We start from the raw sequence: 22,060 nt of genomic DNA on the forward strand, positions 1-22,060 counted from the left end.
GGAACCTGTGTGATTTCCAGCAATGGCGGACAAATAGCGATAAGGTGTATTTGTATCAATATTTTATATAAGGCAGTAGTGTTAGTTTGTTTATTTTACAGCAGTTCAGTATATATATTGTTGACAAAAAGGTTTTCACAAAATGCCAAAATTATAAAATTCAATCTATGTGAATCAAAAAGTTTGAATTTGCCGCGTTTTTGATTATTTTTTACCACAGGTTACCTCTCTTGATTCTTACCGGAAGTAGAAAGAATACATACAAATAAACATGGCGAAATTATTGTGGGTGTCTTTCTGATTGAAAATCAGCTGTTTGTATTTGTTTTTAGTGGAGAATAAGGTAACAATCCAAAGCACTTGTTAATTAAACGTTCGCTCAATCCAACCATTGCTGATATATAGCGTATCAGTCATATGGACAAACGAAACAAAGAGTGATTGTTCCAAACGTCAAACTTACTCAAGATATTTTTTTCTCTGTCGCTCAAACACAAAAACAAAGTAAATATCGATATGCCAATTGCTTTCTTAAACGTTGAAGCAGCGTTAACACAGTGTATTAATGTTATTTTTCTGTCTTGAATCTTTTTTTTAGTCATTCTGCCACAAATTATTTTGTCCACTATGATATGACCTAATACAACTTATTGCTATTTGGAAATCTGTCCCGCTTGACCCGAGAATTTGTCCTGCTTGAACTAATTGATGTCACATGACAATCACTTTTCCATTTTGGCGTCAGATATTTTTTATTATGATGTCAAAATTTATGGGAAACTTTGCGATGACCAGTATTGGCGAACAAATAGCGGTAAGCATGGTAAGGTGTATATTCATAGGAGGAAAAATGGTTATAAATTTTTTATTTTATGTTGTGCTGTTATACCATTTACTTATATAAAAAGGGTTGGATGTTGAGCTTGTCCAAATCATTATATAGTTATGATGTCTTTTTTTCTTTTTGGTGTCAACTTCATACGAAAAAGTGTTATACATTTTTGTAAGTGAATTTCTGAATAGTGCTAGCGCTCAGGCCCCAAGAATCCCTTATCACACTCTATTTTCATGATTTTTGGGAAAATTTTGTCTCGGGCACTTGTCTCAGAAAAAATTTACTATATACCTACAAATATAGGCATGTTATACACGGGTCACCAGTGTAAAGATAAATCAATTTAGAATTACGATATAGCAATTTTTAGTGGGGTTGACAGCCTAGAAAGCAGCATACAATGTATAATTGAATTTCGTCACCGTCTGACATTTTTATGCCCCACCTACGATAGTAAAGGGGCATTATGTTTTCTGGTCTGTATGTCCGTCTGTTCGTCCCACTTCAGGTTAAAGTTTTTGGTCAAGGTAGTTTTTGATGAAGTTGAAGTCCAATCAACTTATAACTTACATGTAGTACACATGTGCCCTATGCTATGATCTTTCTAATTTTAATGCCAAATTAGAGTTTTGACCCCAATTTCACAGTCCATTGAACATAGAAAATGATAGTGGAAGGTTCAGGTTAAAGTTTTTGGTCAAGGTAGTTTTTGATGAAGTTGAAGTCCAATCAACTTGAAATTTAGAACACATGTTCCCTATGATATGATCTTTCTAATTTTAATGCCAAATTAGAGTTTTGACCCCAAATTCACAGTCCACTAAACATAGAAATGATATCAGAGTGGGGTATCCGTGTACTATGGACACATTCTTGTTCTTAAATGCAAGTGAAGTACCATATTAAGGTATATAGGGAAAAAAATTATGAGACAAGTGCCTGTGGATGGAACCAATGTTTTTACACTAACACAATAAACTCCATGACTTGTTTATGATGGCCTTCAGTTAAATTATCTTCTACCATAGTCAAATGATCCCTGCTGTTGAAAAAATACATTGTAATCTTCCATCATCGTCAAATTAATCCTGCAATAGTTTAATAAATTTTGCACTAAGATTGAAAGATGTAGTCAAATTTTTCTTGGTCTATTACCATGATTACTACATAGAATGTTGCCTTGAAAACTACAATTTTGTACATACATTTGTACATGTGAATTCACTTTTTTTTGTATACAGGACACTGCTTAAAGTTTTATGTACATGTACATGTATCTACTAGACCATATTGCGACATTGTTGGATATTTTCTCAAAAAACTGGCATTAAATTCTGTGGGAAAAAGACAATTTACATGATTTAGGAATTACTAAACGCTACATTTATGTTTCATATCACAAATATTTCTGACATTGAATGGTTCAGAAGATTTGTGGCTCAATAAAATTGTTCTATATAAAAAAAGAAGATGTGGTACATTGTATGTTTGTCAATGAGACAACTCTCCGCAAGAGACAAAAATGACACAGCAATTAACAACTATCATGACTATAGGTCACTGTTCAGCCTTCAACAATGAGCAAAGCCCAAACCCTATATTCACTATAAAAGGCCCTGAAATGATGTTTAGTAGTAAAGATATGTTTATAGTTATTTTTTAAACACTGTGATGACATGCATAGATATAGGAAGATGTGGTGTGAGTGTCAATGAGACAACTCTCCATCCATGTACATGTACAATGTACAAAAAAATGTATACTCAAGTATTACATACATGTAACAGAAATTTTATTACATAATACCTTTATAATTAACATGATTAACATATAAATTAAAAACTTATATATTCAAAATTAATTAATGAAATCATAGCATGATGTCAGATTATTTCTATTAATTAATTGATTTTTATGTGTAGCTTTCCAGAAAATTCCCAACCTAACAGTTGATAATTGCAAATTTGTATATTTTTAGTCCTTACGGTTTTTGATTGTGCAATATACTTTCAATTGAATATATTACAGTGACTTGACTGTTAGTGTTGCTATTTAATAAAACAAATTGCAATTGGGTCAAAATTTTGAATGAGTTGCAATTGGTGAATAGCAACACTAACAGTCAAGTCACTGTAAGAATGGCTGTATTTAATATTTCCATATTTTATTTCTTGAAAATATATCATTTTTATACGACCGCAAAATTTGAAAAATTTTTCGTCGTATATTGCTATCACGTTGGCGCCTGCGTCGTCGTCGTCGTCGTCCGGCGTCCGAATCCTTTTAGTTTTCGCACTCTAACTTTAGTAAAAGTGAATGGAAATCTATGAAATTTTAACACAAGGTTTATGACCACAAAAGGAAGGTTGGTATTGATTTTGGGAGTTTTGGTCCCAACATTTTAGGAATTAGGGGCCAAAAAGGGCCCAAATAAGCATTTTCTTGGTTTTCGCACTATAACTTTAGTTTAAGTTAATAGAAATCTATGAAATTTTGACACAAGGTTTATGACCACAAAAGAAAGGTTGGGATTGATTTTGGGAGTTTTGGTTCCAACAGTTTAGGAATTAGGGGCCAAAAAAGGGCCCAAATAAGCATTATTCTAGGTTTTCGCACAATAACTTTAGTTTAAGTAAATAGAAATCAATGAAATTTAAACACAATGTTTATGACCACAAAAGGAAGGTTGGTATTGATTTTGGGAGTTTTGGTCCTAACAGTTTAGGAATAAGGGGCCCAAAGGGTCCAAAATTGAACTTTGTGTGATTTCATCAAAAATTGAATAATTGGGGTTCTTTGATATGCCGAATCTAACTATGTATGTAGATTCTTAACTGTTGGTCCCGTTTTCAAATTGGTCTACATTAAGGTCCAAAGGGTCCAAAATTAAACTTAGTTTGATTTTAACAAAAATTGAATCCTTGGGGTTCTTTGATATGCTGAATTTAAAAATGTACTTAGATTTTTAATTATTGGCCTAGTTTTCAAGTTGGTCCAAATGGGGGTCTAAAATTAAACTTTGTTTGATTTCATCAAAAATTGAATAAATGGGTTCTTTGATATGCAAAATCTAACTGTGTATGTAGATTCTTAATTTTTGGTCCAGTTTTCAAATTGGTCTACATTAAGGTCCAAAGGGTCCAAAATTAAACTAAGTTTGATTTTAACAAAAATTAAATTCTTGGGCTTATTTGATATGCTTTATCTAAATATGTACTTTGATTTTTGATTATGGGCCCAGTTTTCAAGTTGGTCCAAATCAGGATTCCATATGAAATATTGTGCAATAGCAAGAAATTTTCAATTGCACAGTATTGCACAATAGCAAGAAATATCTAATTGCACAATATTGTGCAATAGCAATTAATTTTCAATTGGAGTTATCTTTCTTTGTATAGAATAGTAGTTGATAATATATGTTGGAAATTTGCCAGACATGACTATGATGTCATTTTCTATTTTTATTTGCCAATAACTTTATGTAAATGACTTCATTGGAAATTTGCCAATATAAAATGTTGCTGATGAAGCTTTTTTTCCTTATCTTATCTAAAATGTTTTTAGATAATGTATGTTGGACATTTGCCAGACATGACTATGATGTCATTTTCTATTTTTATTTGCCAATAACTTTATGTAAATAACTTCATTGGAAATTTGCCAATATAAAATGTTGCTGATGAAGTTTTTTTTATTGTTTTATACAATAAACAATGTATATTCACTTTTACTACCAACCAATCTTTACCATTCAGTGATAACAAGCACTTTATTTTACATTTTAATATTTTATGATGTATTTAAAAGAGTAGTTATTGTTGCAAACTCCATTAGAAATTTGAATTGATATCAGTTTTGGAAAAAGGGAAACGGGGATGTGAAAAAAAGGGGGGGGGGGTTAAATTTTTCTCATTTCAGATTTCATAAATTAAAAGAAAATTTCTTCAAACATTTTTTTGAGAGGATTAATATTCAACAGCATAGTGAATTGCTCAAAGGCAAAAAAAAACTTTTAAGTTCATTAGACCACATTCGTTCTGTGTCAGAAACCTATGCTGTGTCATGATCAACTATTTAATTTTAGATTTAAAAAGTTTGAAGAAGAAATCTTTAATTGATTTGTAAAATCTTGACATTTGTTTTGTGTAAAAAAAAACCATGTAATGTCAAAAATTTGATCACAATCCAAATTCAGAGCTGTATCACGCTTGAATGTTTTGTCCATACTTGCCCCAACTGTTCAGGGTTCGACCTCTGCGGTCGTATAAAGCTGCGCCCTGCGGAGCACCTGGTTACAGTTAAAAAAAATACAGGTGACTCAATTACAAAGTCTTGATTATAACCTATCACCTGAATGACAGATGTATATATATGTATTATTACTAATATTACATTGTACAACAATAAAAAAGTGATAAAAAATGTTGTAGCAATTTAAAACAATAACTACAATGTATTTCCTGTCTATTCAAATGTGTGACAAAGAAAAGTGATTCTTTAACCTACATGTATGCCAACCTTTGAAAATTATATGTTCACCTTTCCTACTATCATTACAATATATTTATAGACATTATAGCAATTGACACATAATTTAAACACAGACAGTAATTTCAACTGTCTACTTTATAATACTTCTACAAATCATGCAAAATAATAGGTTATAGGGATGATCACTCGCAAACAGGATTAACCTTGCAAATTTCTTTGTGTCTGTCCAAAACACCATCCTTTATTTGTTTTTATACGACCGCAAAATTTGAAAAATTTTTCGTCGTATATTGCTATCACGTTGGCGTCGTCGTCGTCGTCGTCGTCCGAATACTTTTAGTTTTCGCACTCTAACTTTAGTAAAAGTGAATAGAAATCAATGAAATTTTAACACAAGGTTTATGACCACAAAAGGAAGGTTGGGATTGATTTTGGGAGTTTTGGTCCCAACATTTTAGGAATTAGGGGCCAAAAAGGGCCCAAATATGCATTTTCTCGGTTTTTGCACTATAACTTTAGTTTAAGTGAATAGAAATCTATGAAATTTTGACACAAGGTTTATGACCACAAAAGGAAGGTTGGGATTGATTTTGGGAGTTTTGGACCCAACAGTTTAGGAATTAAGGGCCAAAAAAGGGCCCAAATAAGCATTATTCTTGGTTTTCGCACAATAACTTTAGTATAAGTAAATAGAAATCAATGAAATTGTAACACAAGGTTTATGACCATAAAAGGAAGGTTGGGATTGATTTTTGGAGTTGAGGTCACAACAGTTTATGAATTAGGGGCCAAAAAGGGGCCCAAATAAGCATTAGTTTTGGTTTTTGCACCATAACTTTAGTATAAGTAAATAGAAATCTATGAAATTTAAACACAAGGTTTATGACCATAAAAGGAAGGTTGGGTTTGATTTTGGGAGTTTTGGTCCTAACAGTTTAGGAATAAGGGGCCCAAAGGGTCCAAAATTGAACTTTGTGTGATTTCATCAAAAATTGAATAATTGGGGTTCTTTGATATGCCGAATCTAACTATGTATGTAGATTCTTAATTTTTGGTTCTCATTTTCAAATTGGTCTACATTAAGGTCCAAAGGGTCCAAAATTAAACTTAGTTTGATTTTAACAAAAATTGAATCCTTGGGGTTCTTTGATATGCTGAATTTAAAAATGTACTTAGATTTTTAATTATTGGCCTAGTTTTCAAGTTGGTCCAAATTGGGGTCCAAAATTAAACTTTGTTTGATTTCATCAAAAATTGAATAAATGGGTTCTTTGATATGCCAAATCTAACTGTGTATGTAGATTCTTAATTTTTGGTCCAGTTTTCAAATTGGTCTACATTAAGGTCCAAAGGGTCCAAAATTAAAACTAAGTTTGATTTTAACAAAAATTAAATTCTTGGGCTTATTTGATATGCTTTATCTAAATATGTACTTTGATTTTTGATTATGGGCCCAGTTTTCAAGTTGGTCCAAATCAGGATTCCATATCAAGTATTGTGCAATAGCAAGAAATTTTCAATTGCACAGTATTGCACAATAGCAAGAAATATCTAATTGCACAATATTGTGCAATAGCAATTAATTTTCAATTGGAGTTATCTTTCTTTGTATAGAATAGTAGTTGATAATATATGTTGGAAATTTGCCAGACATGACTATGATGTAATTTTCTATTTTTATTTGCCAATAACTTTATGTAAATAACTTCATTGGAAATTTGCCAATATAAAATGTTGCTGATGAAGCTTTTTTTCCTTATCTTATCTAAAATGTTTTTAGATAATGTATGTTGGACATTTGCCAGACATGACTATGATGTCATTTTCTATTTTTATTTGCCAATAACTTTATGTAAATAACTTCATTGGAAATTTGCCAATATAAAATGTTGCTGATGAAGTTTTTTTTTATTGTTTTATATACAATAAACAATGTATATTCACTTTTACTACCAACCAATCTTTACCATTCAGTGATAACAAGCACTTTATTTTACATTTTAATATTTTATGATGTATTTTAAAGAGTAGTTATTGTTGCAAACTCCATTAGAAATTTGAATTGATATCAGTTTTGGAGAAAGGGAAACGGGGATGTGAAAAAAAAGGGGGGGGGGGTTAAATTTTTCTCATTTCAGATTTCATAAATAAAAAGAAAATTTCTTCAAACATTTTTTTGAGAGGATTAATATTCAACAGCATAGTGAATTGCTGAAAGGCAAAAAAAAACTTTTAAGTTCATTAGACCACATTCATTCTGTGTCAGAAACCTATGCTGTGTCAACTATTTGATTTTAGATTTAAAAAGTTTGAAGAAGAAATCTTTAATTGATTTGTAAAATCTTGACATTTGTTTTGTGTAAAAAAAAACCATGTAATGTCAAAAATTTGATCACAATCCAAATTCAGAGCTGTATCATGCTTGAATGTTTTGTCCATACTTGCCCCAACTGTTCAGGGTTCGACCTCTGCGGTCGTATAAAGCTGTGCCCTGCGGAGCACCTGGTTGGTTTATGTATGTCATGTGTTTATCACTTGTATTGTTATAAAATAGAATCCTTTTTAGCTCACGCAGACCGAAGATCCAACTGGCTTCTGTGAGCTTTTCACGTCACTTGGCGTCAGTCATCTGTCGACGCTAATTTTAAAAAATCTTCTCTTCTGAAACTACTGGCCCAAGATTGGGTATCAATCTAGGTTAGAAATGTATCTGACATAGCTAAAAGTAAAATATAGAGATAAAATGCAGCTCTACATATATTGTCCTTTTAATAAAGAACTGTCAGGCATCTTCTTATAGGAATTATTTCCCTTATTTTTACTTTGATAATACATGTATACATGTATAAGCAAAGCAGATAAACTCAATAACGGTAATTACCCACTAATGAAATTTTCTGATCCCTTCTGATCATAAAAACCATAATTAATGTGAATTCAAATTAGAATTGTACATGTTGTATCTTTTAATAAAAACATTCTTTTTACAGACACCATGCTGATTGACAACTCTGTTGATGACCTTTCACCTTTGTAACCATGGCAACGGAGAAACAGTCATTTAAAGACAGAACAATTAAGAAGTTACTAGGAAACAGGTAAGACCTATAGTTATTAATTCCAGTCTTGAGTAGAATTGTCTCATTGGCTCTCATACCTTGTCTTCTTATTTTTATAAGACATTCAGTATGTTTAGTAAAATACATACAGTCATGTACATGTACATCTACAGTTCATGCAAACAATGTTTTGTACCAGAGTTCAGACATTTAATTGCTTGGTGGGAAATCTTTTGTTGGACAGTTAGTACATATCATGTTAGAATTATATAACAAATTATTGTGAATTGCAAAATTTAATTTTTTTTCATACTTTACATAGTTTTTAGTAATTTAGGAAATTTAAAAAAAATTCCAAGGTTATCTCTTACAGTCTTCAACAATATTGTCAAAACTTCATGCAATTTTACGAGACTTTGACAAGCTTTCTAAGACTGAAAAACAACATTTTAATGCGTAAAAGGCTAGTATGGTTTAAGTTTTTCAGACATGAACAACACAGGTCTCTAAAATCTTTCTGTTGATCATACATATCAAATTTTTCTTCAGGATGTCTTACCAAATATAGCTCATCCTTAAAAATATCTTTTTTACAGAAAGGCGCATCTTCGCTAGCCAAGGGTTACGATCCACCTCCCTCCTCTCCACCCTTTGCAGATTAAGCCAACATTTGTGATAACAATGTTGCGCCATCTACTAGTAGAATAAAGTCACGTCCATTCTAAATAAATTCCGAATACATTTTTCTTGACCAATCGTAGCACTTGAAATCTTCTAGATTCTACACATTTGGTAAAGCAGGAAACGGAAATAAACATTGACATTCATACATTTGTGCATGACATATAAACAGAAGTTTTTATCATTTGCATTGTCAATTAGTCCGATTAAAAACAGTCAAATTGTCAATAAATGTAGTCATATGTTTAGGGATTTAAAGACTTGTTGCACAATTGCAATAAACATGTGGTAATTGTTTACATACAATTTCTACATTTACACGTGATCATGTTATAGGTGCTTTTTGATTGGATGCAGCAAGTGTCGACTGCAACCAATGAAAATCCTTACCTTGTGTCTTTGAAATTCTATCTCAATCCGTCAAGGGTGGAGAGGAGGGAAGTGGATCGTAACCCTTGGCTTGCGAAGATGAGAAAGGCGTTAATCAGTTTAATTTTACCTAAACTACAAATGTATGTGTAAAATGGTAATGTAAGGTCAAACAAGTCAATTTTGACAAGTTTATTTCGTCACAAATGATTTTTCTACACTGAGATAAGGAGACATGATCCTTCTCATTTATTAATAAAATTTAAATATTTTTTAAATGGTGGAAGATATGTACTTCTTTTTTTGAATTTCAGGGGTCTCATCTCTTTAACAAAAATCTTTTTCTTTTTATATGACAGTTAAATTCCCCAATCTGGTCTCGTAATTCTTGAGAATTCATGTTCCAGATGTAAACGTAAATAACCTGTCAGATAGTTGGACTTTATTCCTCATTGCAATTGCTACATGTAATTGACTGGCTGTTGCATGCTCACTATTGAACATTCCGATTCATTATAAAGATTAAAGAGGCCAAAAATTAGTTTCTTGTTACTTTTGGAATTGATATCCCTGTTGTGCATCTTTGAAAGAATTTCTTTATCAAGTATTTTTTTCACGATTAATATCATTATGGATGCTGTCATTGAGTGCCACAATTCCTGTCAAATGAATAAAAGTAATAAAGTTGTTAATTTTTCGTCAAGGATCCTATTAAACACTCATTGTTACAGTATGACATCATTGCAGAAACAAATAAAAGTTTTATAAAGATGCTCATTTTGTTAAGGATGCGTCTGAACCATAAGAACATCTACACCTAATGAATTTAAGGTCAGTCTTATTAGGAATAATATCGGTCAGATCTATACATCACAATAACAGTTTATCAATCATGTAGCCGTGATCATATTAATATTGATTCCTTTGTTTGGATGTTAATGGTAGCGAAAGATACAGGCCATTTATTCTAGCTATGCTAGTGGTGTAAATGTACAGTTACCATGGGTCGGAGAAAATTACTATTTAATGTTGACCAAACTAAATCCGTATAAATATAGGGATACGGAAGGTCATGGTACTTTGTTAAAAATTAGTTATTGATCGGTAGTGTTAATGTCTTTCTTTTGTTTATATTGCATTGTATGAAGGTGTGGAAATTTTACTTCCTTTTTTGTTCAATGTACATTAGATGTTTCTATGCGATATACATGTAGTAGATTTGAATGGTTTATATGTACTGAGTTACCGCAGAAAAGTTTACATGTAGCTACAATTGTTTTAAATTTTATCTTTGAAAAATACACTTTAGTACAAATCATAATTATAGATAAATTAATGTAGCAAAGAAAGTAAACAGAAAACTTGCAATTTTTATTCTACAAAAGCTTTTTATAAAAACCAATTTTAACAATTTTGGAAATGTTTAAGATAAGGTGCCCTAATTGAAAAATATCTTTCAAAACTTTTTTACTCAGTATATTTATGTTTTTATGAATTCATGCTGTAAAAAATAAACACAAAAGAAATATATTCATTGTGAGAGATGATCAAGACGGAAAAAGTTTACCCTCTGTAAGCCACATGGTTAACATGTTTAACCCGGCCACATTGTTTATGTATTATTTATGTATGTGCCTGTCCCAAGTCAGGAGCCTGTAATTCAGTGGTTGTCGTTTGTTTATGTGTTACATATTTGTTTTTCATTCATTTTTTTACATAAATAAGGCCGTTAGTTTTCTCGTTTGAATTGTGTTACATTGTCTTATTGGGGCCTTTTATAGCTGACTATGCGGTATGGGCTTTGCTCATTGATGAAGGCCGTACTGTGACCTATAGATGTTAATGTCTGTGTCATTTTGGTCTTTTGTGGATATTTATCTCATTGGCAATCATACCACATCTTCTTTTTTTATATTTTCAGGACTTTTCAAATGATTTCTTATTATCAATAGCAGTCACATTTACATCATGTACATCAACTAGACAACAAATAGTTTAATAAAATATGTGTTCCCTCTTGAAATTTTGAAATGAGAAAAAAAATAATCTGTATAAAAACATTCAAGGCATGTATATTTTGTAGTTAGAGAAAATCCAATTTAAGTCTGAATGCTCATAGCTCTATGGATGTTAACACACTTGTACAATTTGATTTGCCATCTATCAAAACTTGTTGACAGATCGTACTGATTATTACAAAGCTGTAAATCATATATTTGTGAGGGTCAGTATGGTCAGTAATGATAGGGGTCAAAACCTGAGTGACCAGTTTGAAAAATGGGAAAAATCTTAAGAAGAGAAATTATCTTTTCTTACAATTTTTTTAACAGAATTTGTGTATAATGCACCTTGCATTGACATTATATTTATTTCTCATTGTAAGGACTTGTAATTATTAATTTTTCGTTGAGAGAATTTGTTTTTAGAATATTTTGAAATGTGATAAATTCATGAATGATCCTTTAATGCAATGAACAAAATCAATGGAAATTTATTGATATAATACATCTCAAACAAATAATCGAAAGTTTGTACATTTGAATGAAATTGAATTGAAATAAACTTTTGAATGAAATTAAATTATAACAAACTTGGAGTCAAATGTCTCCTTATCCAGACAAACATTCATGAATCAATCCATCTGTCTGTTATATAACAATAATCAGGGAAGTCCAATGAGTTCATTTGTATGTCCTCTTCCTGGAAAACATTGCCTGAATAAAAAAGACTAATGCATGATCAGATGTTATCCGTCTATATTGTATTGTAGAAATAAATGCAATAAATTCCTTTTTGTATTGTATTATTGAAAGCTTGGAATTGATGAGAGTACATCTATAATTGCATTTTTTCATCGCATAATCTCTGATATGCTCAATATTGTCACAGCGGTCAGACTCTTCTAGACCAGTTTATGAAAATGGAAATTTTTCATCATGAAGAAAATTCTCTTGTCCTACATATTTTATAGAATTTTTGTATATTCTACCTTAAGCTTGCAATGACATTATATTTCCGATTGTAAAAACTTGAAATTTATAAATTTTCTGTTGTGATAATTTGTTAGTTGATGAATTTGAGAAATGAACCTTTTTTGCAATCAACAAATTAAATTAAGGGAAATAAACTGTTGAACAACATTTCAATGCAATTAAATTGAAATAAACTTGGAGCCAAAAGTCTCCTTATCCAGACAAACATCCATGAATCAATCCGTCTGTCTATAATATTACAATAATCAGGGAACTCCTCTGTGTTTCATTCTTCCTGGAAAACATTTCCTGAATAAAAAGACTAATGCATGATCCGATGTTATCAGTCTATATTGTATTGTAGAAATAAATACGATAAATTCTGTTCCGTATTGTATTATTGAAAGCTGAATATATTCCTGGGAAAAGATAAGAGTACATTTATAATTGCATTTTTTCATCGCGTAATCTCTGATATTCCCAATATTGTCACAGCGGTCAGATTCAATAATGTAAAATAGAGAAGAATGATCTCTCCTTCTAAATAAATTAATTTGTATAAGTGGTTGAATGGCATGTTGATTGATCCTGTTTTATTTATTAAGGAGGTAGACCTAGGTTAAGGGTGATAAATCTTTAAATCAGTCAAGCGTTTGTAAAAGTCAAGTTCACCAATGTATTTTAAGCATTTACCTGAAACAGATTGAAAATAATCTATGTAACCTAGAAGCTTAGAATATGTTTTTGAAAATGGTTGACACAAACGTACTGATGATTTTAAGAGTTATTTCCCTTTACCTAGGTCTACCACCTTCAATGAGCTGGTCTTCTGTAACATATAATAACAGGCTGTGAAATTTAGATAACATGAATAATTTGTCCTTACTGTCCACGAAAAAATGTTAAGAGGTGAGAGATGGATGATCCATCCCAGAGGCATTGTTGATAGCTTCGTGAAGAATTTTGTCCTTATATTTATTAGTTATGATGGCCATGGAAATACAATAACAAGAAAATTACTATTTGGGGAGACAACTCTTACATTTAAGAAAAAGTGCTTGTGTTAATCATTTGCACTTGTTTTGTTATACTTTTGCATTGACTTCAAGGCATCACAATTTCAATGTGGGAAAATGTATATTTTGTACAATTAACATTTACTAAAGAATTATAAGGTTCCGTGATTAGGTGTATTTATGAATAGATATTGAAGATAGATTAATGAAATATGCATGAAAAAGAATTGAAGGTACAACTATTGAAATATTAATATTGAAAAATGCAAAAAAGTGTTCTTTTTGAATATTTACATATTATTTTTGCTTCATCTGTATCAACAAAATCCACACAATTTGGCATGCCACAAATATAGTAATGATCGAGTATACAGTTCTGATTTAATATACAAAGGTACATGTGCACATGTATGTACCAGTAGCAAATGGTAAGTGTCAGCAAGGTATATTATAGGTGAAAGTCTCCTTTAAACTTCATGCAGGGAAATAGAGGAAATTCAATATTGAAAAGCTCTAAAATAGATTTTTTGTTTTTATGTTATAAATATGTAAAACAATTAAACTATGTCTACAGCTTGCATAATTGGATGTTAACAGTGGTAACATCTGGCTACATAAGATTGCATTGAGAAATCATCATATGTATTTTCTTATACAAAATGTCACATATGCATGTTATTATCATATTTGTATGAGGACTGAAACTTTGACACAATGAATATTTTCTGTAGCAGGTACAGTTCTTATTTAAATGTTGTTTTTTTAAAACAGAAAACCAGAATTCACAAGTTGTATTGACCTAAGTAACCTATTTAGGTTTTAACCTAAAACTTTATTAGGTTAAACTTTGTTTCAGGGCATTGTGAAGAGTTGAATGATGCAATTGTTGCAACTCAGTCAAAAAAGTTCAATTTTCAATTTTTCAAACAAGCATCATCAAAAGTCCAACTAGAGTGAAGACTTACATATCAAATATTATGATGTGGTATGATTGCCAATGAGACAACTATCCACCAAAGATCAAATGAAGTGGATTTAAGAAATTGTAGGCAACCGTATCATCTTCAACAATGAGATAAAACAATACTGTATGGTTTGCTTTATAAGGCCCAGACAAAAAAACTATATAAATTTGTTTCTTCAATAGTTTCTAAACTTTTGGAAACTTGTGTTTACAAAATAAATTAAAAGACAAAAGGAGGGGTGGACAGACACTTAAATTATAGAAATATAGGGCTCCAACATCATTGGTACAGGGCATTTATAACCTTGTTGTTACTTTACATTTGTATACTTTTATTATCCTTTTCATTTTCATTTTTTTTTTATTGATTTTGTTTCCAATTTAGTAATTTTGACTAAGGGAGACAACTCTTAAGCTAAAACACAGAATTCAGTTTAATATGTACAGTACTAGTACAATCGTGTTCTGTCAACCAACTTATTTTCCCTGATATCTTTTGTCATTTTTCTGGAGGACTGTGCAATGATTTATTCTTTATGATTTCCTATTTTTGTAGATGTATTCATTAAGTGTACATTAACTTCATTACATGTAGCAAAAATGCAAGTCCAACGAAAATCTTTGTAAATCTGAGAACAACCAGAACATATCTATTAAATGTTTTAAACTATGATTAACTACTATCTAAAGAAACTCTAAACATTGCATGTAAAACCTTCATGGGTAAGGCAAGGCCTTTAGACACACAGCAATTATGAAATGAACTGCCTTGTGTGTCTTTTTTCTAACTTCAGCTCGAGCTGCTATCTTAGGTTCAAAACTTGGTAGACATGATCAACAAGTTCTCATTCTGCATAGTGCATACGTTGTTTTTTGGGAAGTTTTAACACGTAATCAAAGGTTCATGTTTTTGTTTTAGGTTCACAAAGAGTTCACACAGTGATGAGAATTTGCCAGTTAACCCTAACAATGCAGGTTAGTTTGTTTTGTTAATGTTCCTATTTGAGAAATATAGAAAATATAAATTTGTCTTTTAAATTATGTTTTGTTATGGGGGATTATTTTCTGCGATAGTGAATTAGTCTTATAAAACAAAAAATACATCACTTGTAAATTATGTTTGACAAAAAATTCATCCCTTGAAAGTATATTTCAAGTGGTTCCTAACTTAAAAAGAGCAGGGGAGAAAATACATATAGTTTTGTAATTGCATAAAGTTTGTGTACAAAACACTTTTAATACATAAGATATATAATAGTCAAGAGAGATATGAGAGTTGAAAAATGTTTTAATTTGAATTAAGGGGAGATAATTAATTTGATATTAATTAGGTCTGACCTCAGGAAAGTCTTCCAGGTCACATGGTATAAAAGGGGAGATAATCAATTTGATATTTATTATGTTTGACCTCAGGAAAGTCTTCCAGGTCACATGGTAGTAGAGGAGAGATAATCATTTTTTTTTTATTTATTATGTGACCTCAGTAAAGTCTTCCACCACATGGTATGTAAGGGGAGATAATTCATTTGATATTTATTATGTTTGACCTCAGGAAAGTCTTCCAGGTCACATGGTATAAAAGGGGAGATAATCAATTTGACATTTATTATGTTTGACCTCATGAAAGTCTTTCAGGTCACATGGGTATATAAGGAGAGATAATCAATTTGATATTTATTATGTTTGACCTCAGGAAAGTCTTCAACTACATGGTATGTCCATGATGGTGAATCAGAAATCGAACCGCTGATAGACACAGGAGAGAAAGGATCATTATCTAATAAAACAAAGAAAACAACAAAGACTGGTAGAATAGAGTTTGGCTTAACATTTAACCTTTAGCACACTGTGAAGATGGGCTGTAAAGCTTTTTAAATTAATAAAATAACCCAAGATAGTGTTGTGAAATTTAATCCTTATACCTCTGCCTTGCTTTACCAAATTGGGAATTAAATCTTGATTTGATTCTATTTTACCTAAGCCTAATATAATTATTCTGATTTCAATACAAGAAACAATATTTTTGTGTGTGAATAATTTTAATAACTCATTAAAATAAATGTAAGTAGGTGGTCAACAACTAACTGTTGCACCAGCAGAAGCATAACTGTTGTCCTGCAACATGCAACTGAAGCAGCTGGTTCTGGAAAAAAATTGGTACCAGTAGGATTTCATAATTATATATGTAGATGAAATACAATTTCAATGAAATTATTATCAAGGTCAAATGATCATATTTTTTTTTTAATAGACTTGTACAACATATAAACATGTGAATTGTTTATTTTAATATAAGTGCTTCAGATTTTTTTTAAACATTTTACCATTTCCCTAGGACACCCTCCTTGCAATCATTTCCTTTATCTTAAACAACTAAAATTATGTAAATGCATTTGTAATAGATATAAACATGTGTATAAATACAATAGTAATGAACCTGTTTGCATAAAAAGTATTATATGCATGACAAAATTTAATAGTCTTCCACCAACTCTGCTTAAGTTTTTTTGAAGCATATTTGCTATAAATTTCATTTAACAACTCATGCTAAAGTCATGCTTGCTTTTATAAAATGATGGCACAAGTGAAAAAAATCAGAGAACAGTTAGGGAATGTATGTCATAATATAATTTTGCTTTTAACAAATTAAGAGAGCAAACAATTGCACGCCACAAGATAATTGAAAAAACAATATCAACCACTCAAGGGAAGATAAAATCTGAGATTTTGACAAATATGTTTTTGGCCAGATACAACTTGAAGTTGAAAAATACAGTAAGATATGAAGAGTTCCCTTCTTGCTTTAAATGTCAAAAAATTTAATGAGCATATATACTAATTTGTGTGTTTTTATTTATCTAGTCCCTGGAAAGATATCTAGCAACTGGTTTCTTCAAGATGAATCCAATTTACAGGCGGATACCAGTAAGAAGGAATCACCTCCTGACCAATCATATGCTCCTGTTAAGTTAGAAAGGGCTGGCAGTGTTGGTTCAAAGAAGAAGGTTCAGCCAGAAGGAACGTTTGTGTATGATGTAAGTAAAAACTGTATGTGTACGATGTAAGTAAAAACTGATCCTTATGGTTGTATATTTTCATCATTACATGTTTGATGTATTGATTAATTGATAAATTGGTGTTTAACACCACTTTCATCATAATTGGCTAATTCACAGTGGTCAGTTTTTATTGGTGGAGGAAACCAGAGTGCCCGTAGAGAACCACAAACTTCGATAGAAAATCTAAAATCTTAGTCAATTAAATTTAGAGTCTAACATTAATGTCACATGCAGGATTTGAACTCACAACCTCGGTGTTGATAGGCTTGAGATACAGTATTTGGACTACAATTTTTTTCATATGCTTCATAGAAGAAACTTTTTTTGCATCAGAGATTGATGTCGGATAAGCAAAAACTGAAAGTTTGTCCATTTCTGTTTAGGCCGAGAAAAAAAAATCTGAGTTTCCAATAACCCGACAACCCTGTTTTTTAGCCCCGACCCTAATTTTTTTATTGGATCTTCAAAAAAAATTTTTAAAAATGGTATCAACTGACCCTGTTTTTGACAGGCTTCTGTTAATTGACATAATAATTTATCTAACTTGCCTCTACTGGCACAGAAAGCCAGTAAAACATTTTATTAATGTCAAAAGGTATTTCAAATAGGTTAAAATCCAAGAAATTTGCACAGCAGGTGCTTCAAAAACATTGCAATTAGTCGACTTCTGGTATTTGAAGCTAATTACGGATCCGGACTTGGAAAAACCATGATAATTTTCGGGATTTCGTTTACAATGTAAAAAAAAAAATGTGAAAAAAAAAAAATTCCGACCTACCAACCCTATTTTTCAAAATTATGTTACCGGAAACACTGAATTTTTTTTTTAGGCCTTAGTTGCTGTGGTTACCTTCCACCTGAGGCACATTATCAAACAGTTATTTATCTAATTTATTGCTCAAAAGATAGTATTTCATACTTAACATATTCAACTCATTTTGAGACAGGCACATAAAGCAGTAGCAGATCCAGTGGAAGGGTTCCGAGGGTTAGAACTCCTTTTTGGATGATCAATGCATTTGAAAGGGAACATATATTTGAAACCGCCCCTTTCTAATAGGTTGGGAATCCCCTCTTTTAAAAATGGATGGATCTTCCCCTGCATGAAATATATGTGGTTGATTTAAACACGGGAAAGTTAGTATTATGATATAATAATTCTCAGACAGTTTGAATGTATTATAATCTCCTCATTATATGAACTGTTATTGACAAATTTACAGTTCCAGATTAAAAATTCTGATACATTTATTTATTATGTAATAGTATGGTAATCTGTTTGCATAAATGTATTTGAAGTACATGTAGTTATGCCAAAAAAGGGCATAGGTACAAGTTTATAAGTTGCATGAACAATATCAAACAAAAATGCATGAATGTTGTTAAACTAAAACTTGTCAGTGTACTGGAATTATTTATAAAGGTCCCTGTCTAAAATATGTGAATTTTGTTGATAAACTTAAATGCTATCAGGTAAGTTTACTTCTAATTATTTAGCTATATATATATATATATGCTCAAACATATACATTTGTGTATGTTATTGAATTTAGACCAAAGTCTATTTATTCACAGAAATGGTCTTCTGAATAAAAGTTTTTTGTTATAAAAATTCATTACACGATTATTTTGTAGGTGAAGGCCACAGACACACTTTCCAGTATTGCAGCTCATTACGATGTAACGCCATCGGAATTAAAGAAGCTTAACAAACTGACAAGTCAATATATATTCCCTCAGCAGGTAGGTAGTAAACTGTCTAACAGATCTTTGTCTTGTATATTAGCTTAATTCCTATGTAAATGAAGCGTTTTTTCCTTAAATTTCAATTTTTCCATGTTAAAGACAAATGATACTATGTAAAGACCAAATTAAATGACCAAGTGAGAAAAAAAGGTATTGAGTCTTTCAGAAATTGATATATATATATATACCCTAAACTGATAGGTAGTAAACTATCTAACAGATCTTTGTCTTGTATATTAGCTTAATTCCTATGTAAATGAAGTTAATTCCTATGTAAATGAAGCGTTTTTTCCTTAAATTGCAATTTTTCCATGTTAAAGACAAATGATACTATGTAAAGACCAAATGATCAAGTGAAAAAAAAAGGTATTGAGTCTTTCAGGTTATATGCCTCCTCTAATCGCTTTCAAATTTAAAAAATAGTTTAAGAACATCAAATTTGATATATTTTTCCTCAACAGGTAGGAGAAAATTGTCTAACAGCTCTTTGTCTTTCTGATAAGCTTAATTCCTATGTATTGGGGCGTTTTCCTCCAACAGCAATTTTCAATGCTAGACAAATGGTACATTGTAAAGGCCTTTTAATAGAAAAAAAATGATATTTGAGTCCTTTCAGGGAAATGTCTTCTCTAAATGCTTTCTTAGGCCAAATAAAATAGTATGTGTGGTTCCAGTTACATCTGAAAAAAAGTTAGGGTAGGTAGGTAGGGATTTTTTTTTATTTTATGTTTTTTTTTTACATTGAGTCTATGGGAGCATCATTCTGACTTTAACAGTGCTTAATGAAAAATGACAATAAAATCTTTAGGGTAGGCTAATTTCAAGACAAAAAAGTAGGGAAGGTAGGGTCACTGGAACCACACATATATTTTTATTTGGCCTTTTTAATAATATTAAAAAGGTTAGATATAGATTATAAGAAGATGAGGTATGAGTGCCAATGAGAGACAACTCTCCATCCAAGTCACAATTTATAAAAGTAAACCATTTTAGGTCAAGGTACGGCCTTCAACACAGAGCCTTGGCTTATAGGCCTCCTCTTATTGCTTGCAAATTAAAAATAAATGTAAGAACACCCAAGTCAATACATATTTCCACAGCATGTAGGTAGAGAAATATCTTACAACTCTTTGTCTTTCTGATTAGCTTAATTCCTACATATTGGATTGTTTTTCTCAAATTGTTAATATTATAGCAATTTTCAGTGCTAGACAAATGATACCTTGTCTAGACCAAATGACCAGATAAAAAAATTATTGAGCCTTTAATGTCATTGATAGGCCTCCTCTAATAGTGCTTGCAAATAAAAAAACAAATATATACGAGGTCCTATATATACATATTACAGAATGCAGAAAAGTGGTTAGGATAATAGTTTATTAATCTGATTTTATTAACCTTGAAAACATAGGAATGATCATAATCTGGGTGTTTAATAGTTCTTATCTGAAAAACTGATTAAGAAAACAACACCTTTTAGGACAGGTAGGGAATAAGATACAGATCATTTTCATGACCAATTGTAATATAAAGATATGTGTAAAGAGGTTCCTTCAAGCTTTATATTAAACTTAACAGTTATTTTTTTCAATCCAAATTTTTAAATGCTTTTGTAGAGTTTCTTTTTATGCCCAACTAGGGCATTATGTTTTTTGGTCTGTGTTTCCGTTCATCTGTTCTTCTGTTCCGCTTCAGCTTAGAGTTTTTGGTCTAGATAGTTTTTGATGAAGTTGAAGTCCAATCAACTTGAAACTTAGCACACATGTTCCTATGATATGATCTTTCTTATTTTAATGCCAAATTGAAAGTTTTGACCGCAGTCTTGGGGTCTACTGAACATAGAAATGACAGTGTGGTGGGGTATCTGTGTACTATGGACACATTCTTGTTTGCTATTTAAAGATTTTTTTAGAAAAGAGGCTTCAAGATTGAAAGATATCCTTAAGAGATATCCATGGATGAAAATTTAACCTTAAAGGAAATATCACAAGGGCAATATTATATCTGCTGTTCATGATTAAAATTCTTTCATTCCTCCATTTAATTGTAAGGAATAGTCAATAGACTGATATATTGTTTATTATATTAATATTTCATTGAAGAATAATCAATATTTTCATTAGTTTTCATTTGTAACAATATTCCAATATCAGGTCTAGCTGCTCTTTATAGTCAAGGATGACATCTATTCAGCTGTTCTGTTTAAGTCAAAGTCTTCTCCTGTTTTGAGCTGCCAGAGTTGTTTCTCACACAGGCACTTGTCTCAGATCCCCCCCCCCCTTATACACCTTAATACAAGGTTTATAGAGGGGGAAACATTGTGAGAGAAGTGCCTGTGGTTTCTCACCATTTTTGGTGATTATGAAAACAGGTGATGATGATGGAAGTTTTAATGACCTTGACCGCCTATACAGCCCTAGCAAGGTCGGGAACAGGGTTGTTTTTCTCACTGTCACATTCAGAAGTCACAAACCTTGAAAAACATTTTTAAGCATCAACAATAACAAGTTTTGTGCTACTTTCAACATGGACCTTTTTGTGACATTTCACATACAAGTTTAAATGTATGGCTTTCATATAAATTTATCTGAACTATTAGGGTTGGGAAAATTTTGTCCATTTTAAGTGATCATGAAATATACAAAATTATTATTTAAACCGTTAACCATAATTGACTTGAGAAATTTCTCATCCATTAGCTGACTAGATTAATTTAAAACAACTTGTTTTATTTTCTGTTGTTAAAAATACTTATGCTTGCAGGCAGGTATGAAGTTTTAAAGTTTTAAAAGTTCTGACAAAATAGTTGTTTTCTATAAAATAAGATTAAGTCTGTAAACTATTAAGTTTATAAAAGGGGGAAAAATG

General features: G+C 31.1%; 1 protein-coding gene across 4 annotated transcripts in view; it reads left to right on the forward strand.

Annotated features, from left to right (window-relative positions):
* Positions 1–232: 232 nt before the first annotated feature.
* Positions 233–22,060, forward strand: part of LOC143053882 (oxidation resistance protein 1-like) — a 59,695-nt gene continuing 37,867 nt past the window's right edge. For 3 of the 4 annotated variants that reach the window (XR_012971496.1, XM_076226671.1, XM_076226672.1), the window contains exons 1-6: positions 233–343; positions 8,317–8,424; positions 15,307–15,362; positions 16,081–16,194; positions 17,250–17,422; positions 19,082–19,189. Coding sequence is in view for 3 of the 4 variants with exons in the window: in XM_076226671.1 (XP_076082786.1) it covers positions 8,366–8,424; positions 15,307–15,362; positions 16,081–16,194; positions 17,250–17,422; positions 19,082–19,189 (510 nt within the window). In the remaining variant the exon portion in view is untranslated. The remainder of the gene's footprint in view (positions 344–8,316; positions 8,425–15,306; positions 15,363–16,080; positions 16,195–17,249; positions 17,423–19,081; positions 19,190–22,060) is intronic. The other variant, XM_076226673.1, reaches the window with a different exon arrangement.

This window comes from Mytilus galloprovincialis, chromosome 12 (genome assembly GCF_965363235.1).
Source record: "Mytilus galloprovincialis chromosome 12, xbMytGall1.hap1.1, whole genome shotgun sequence".
Classification (NCBI taxonomy): Eukaryota; Metazoa; Mollusca; class Bivalvia; order Mytilida; family Mytilidae; genus Mytilus; species Mytilus galloprovincialis.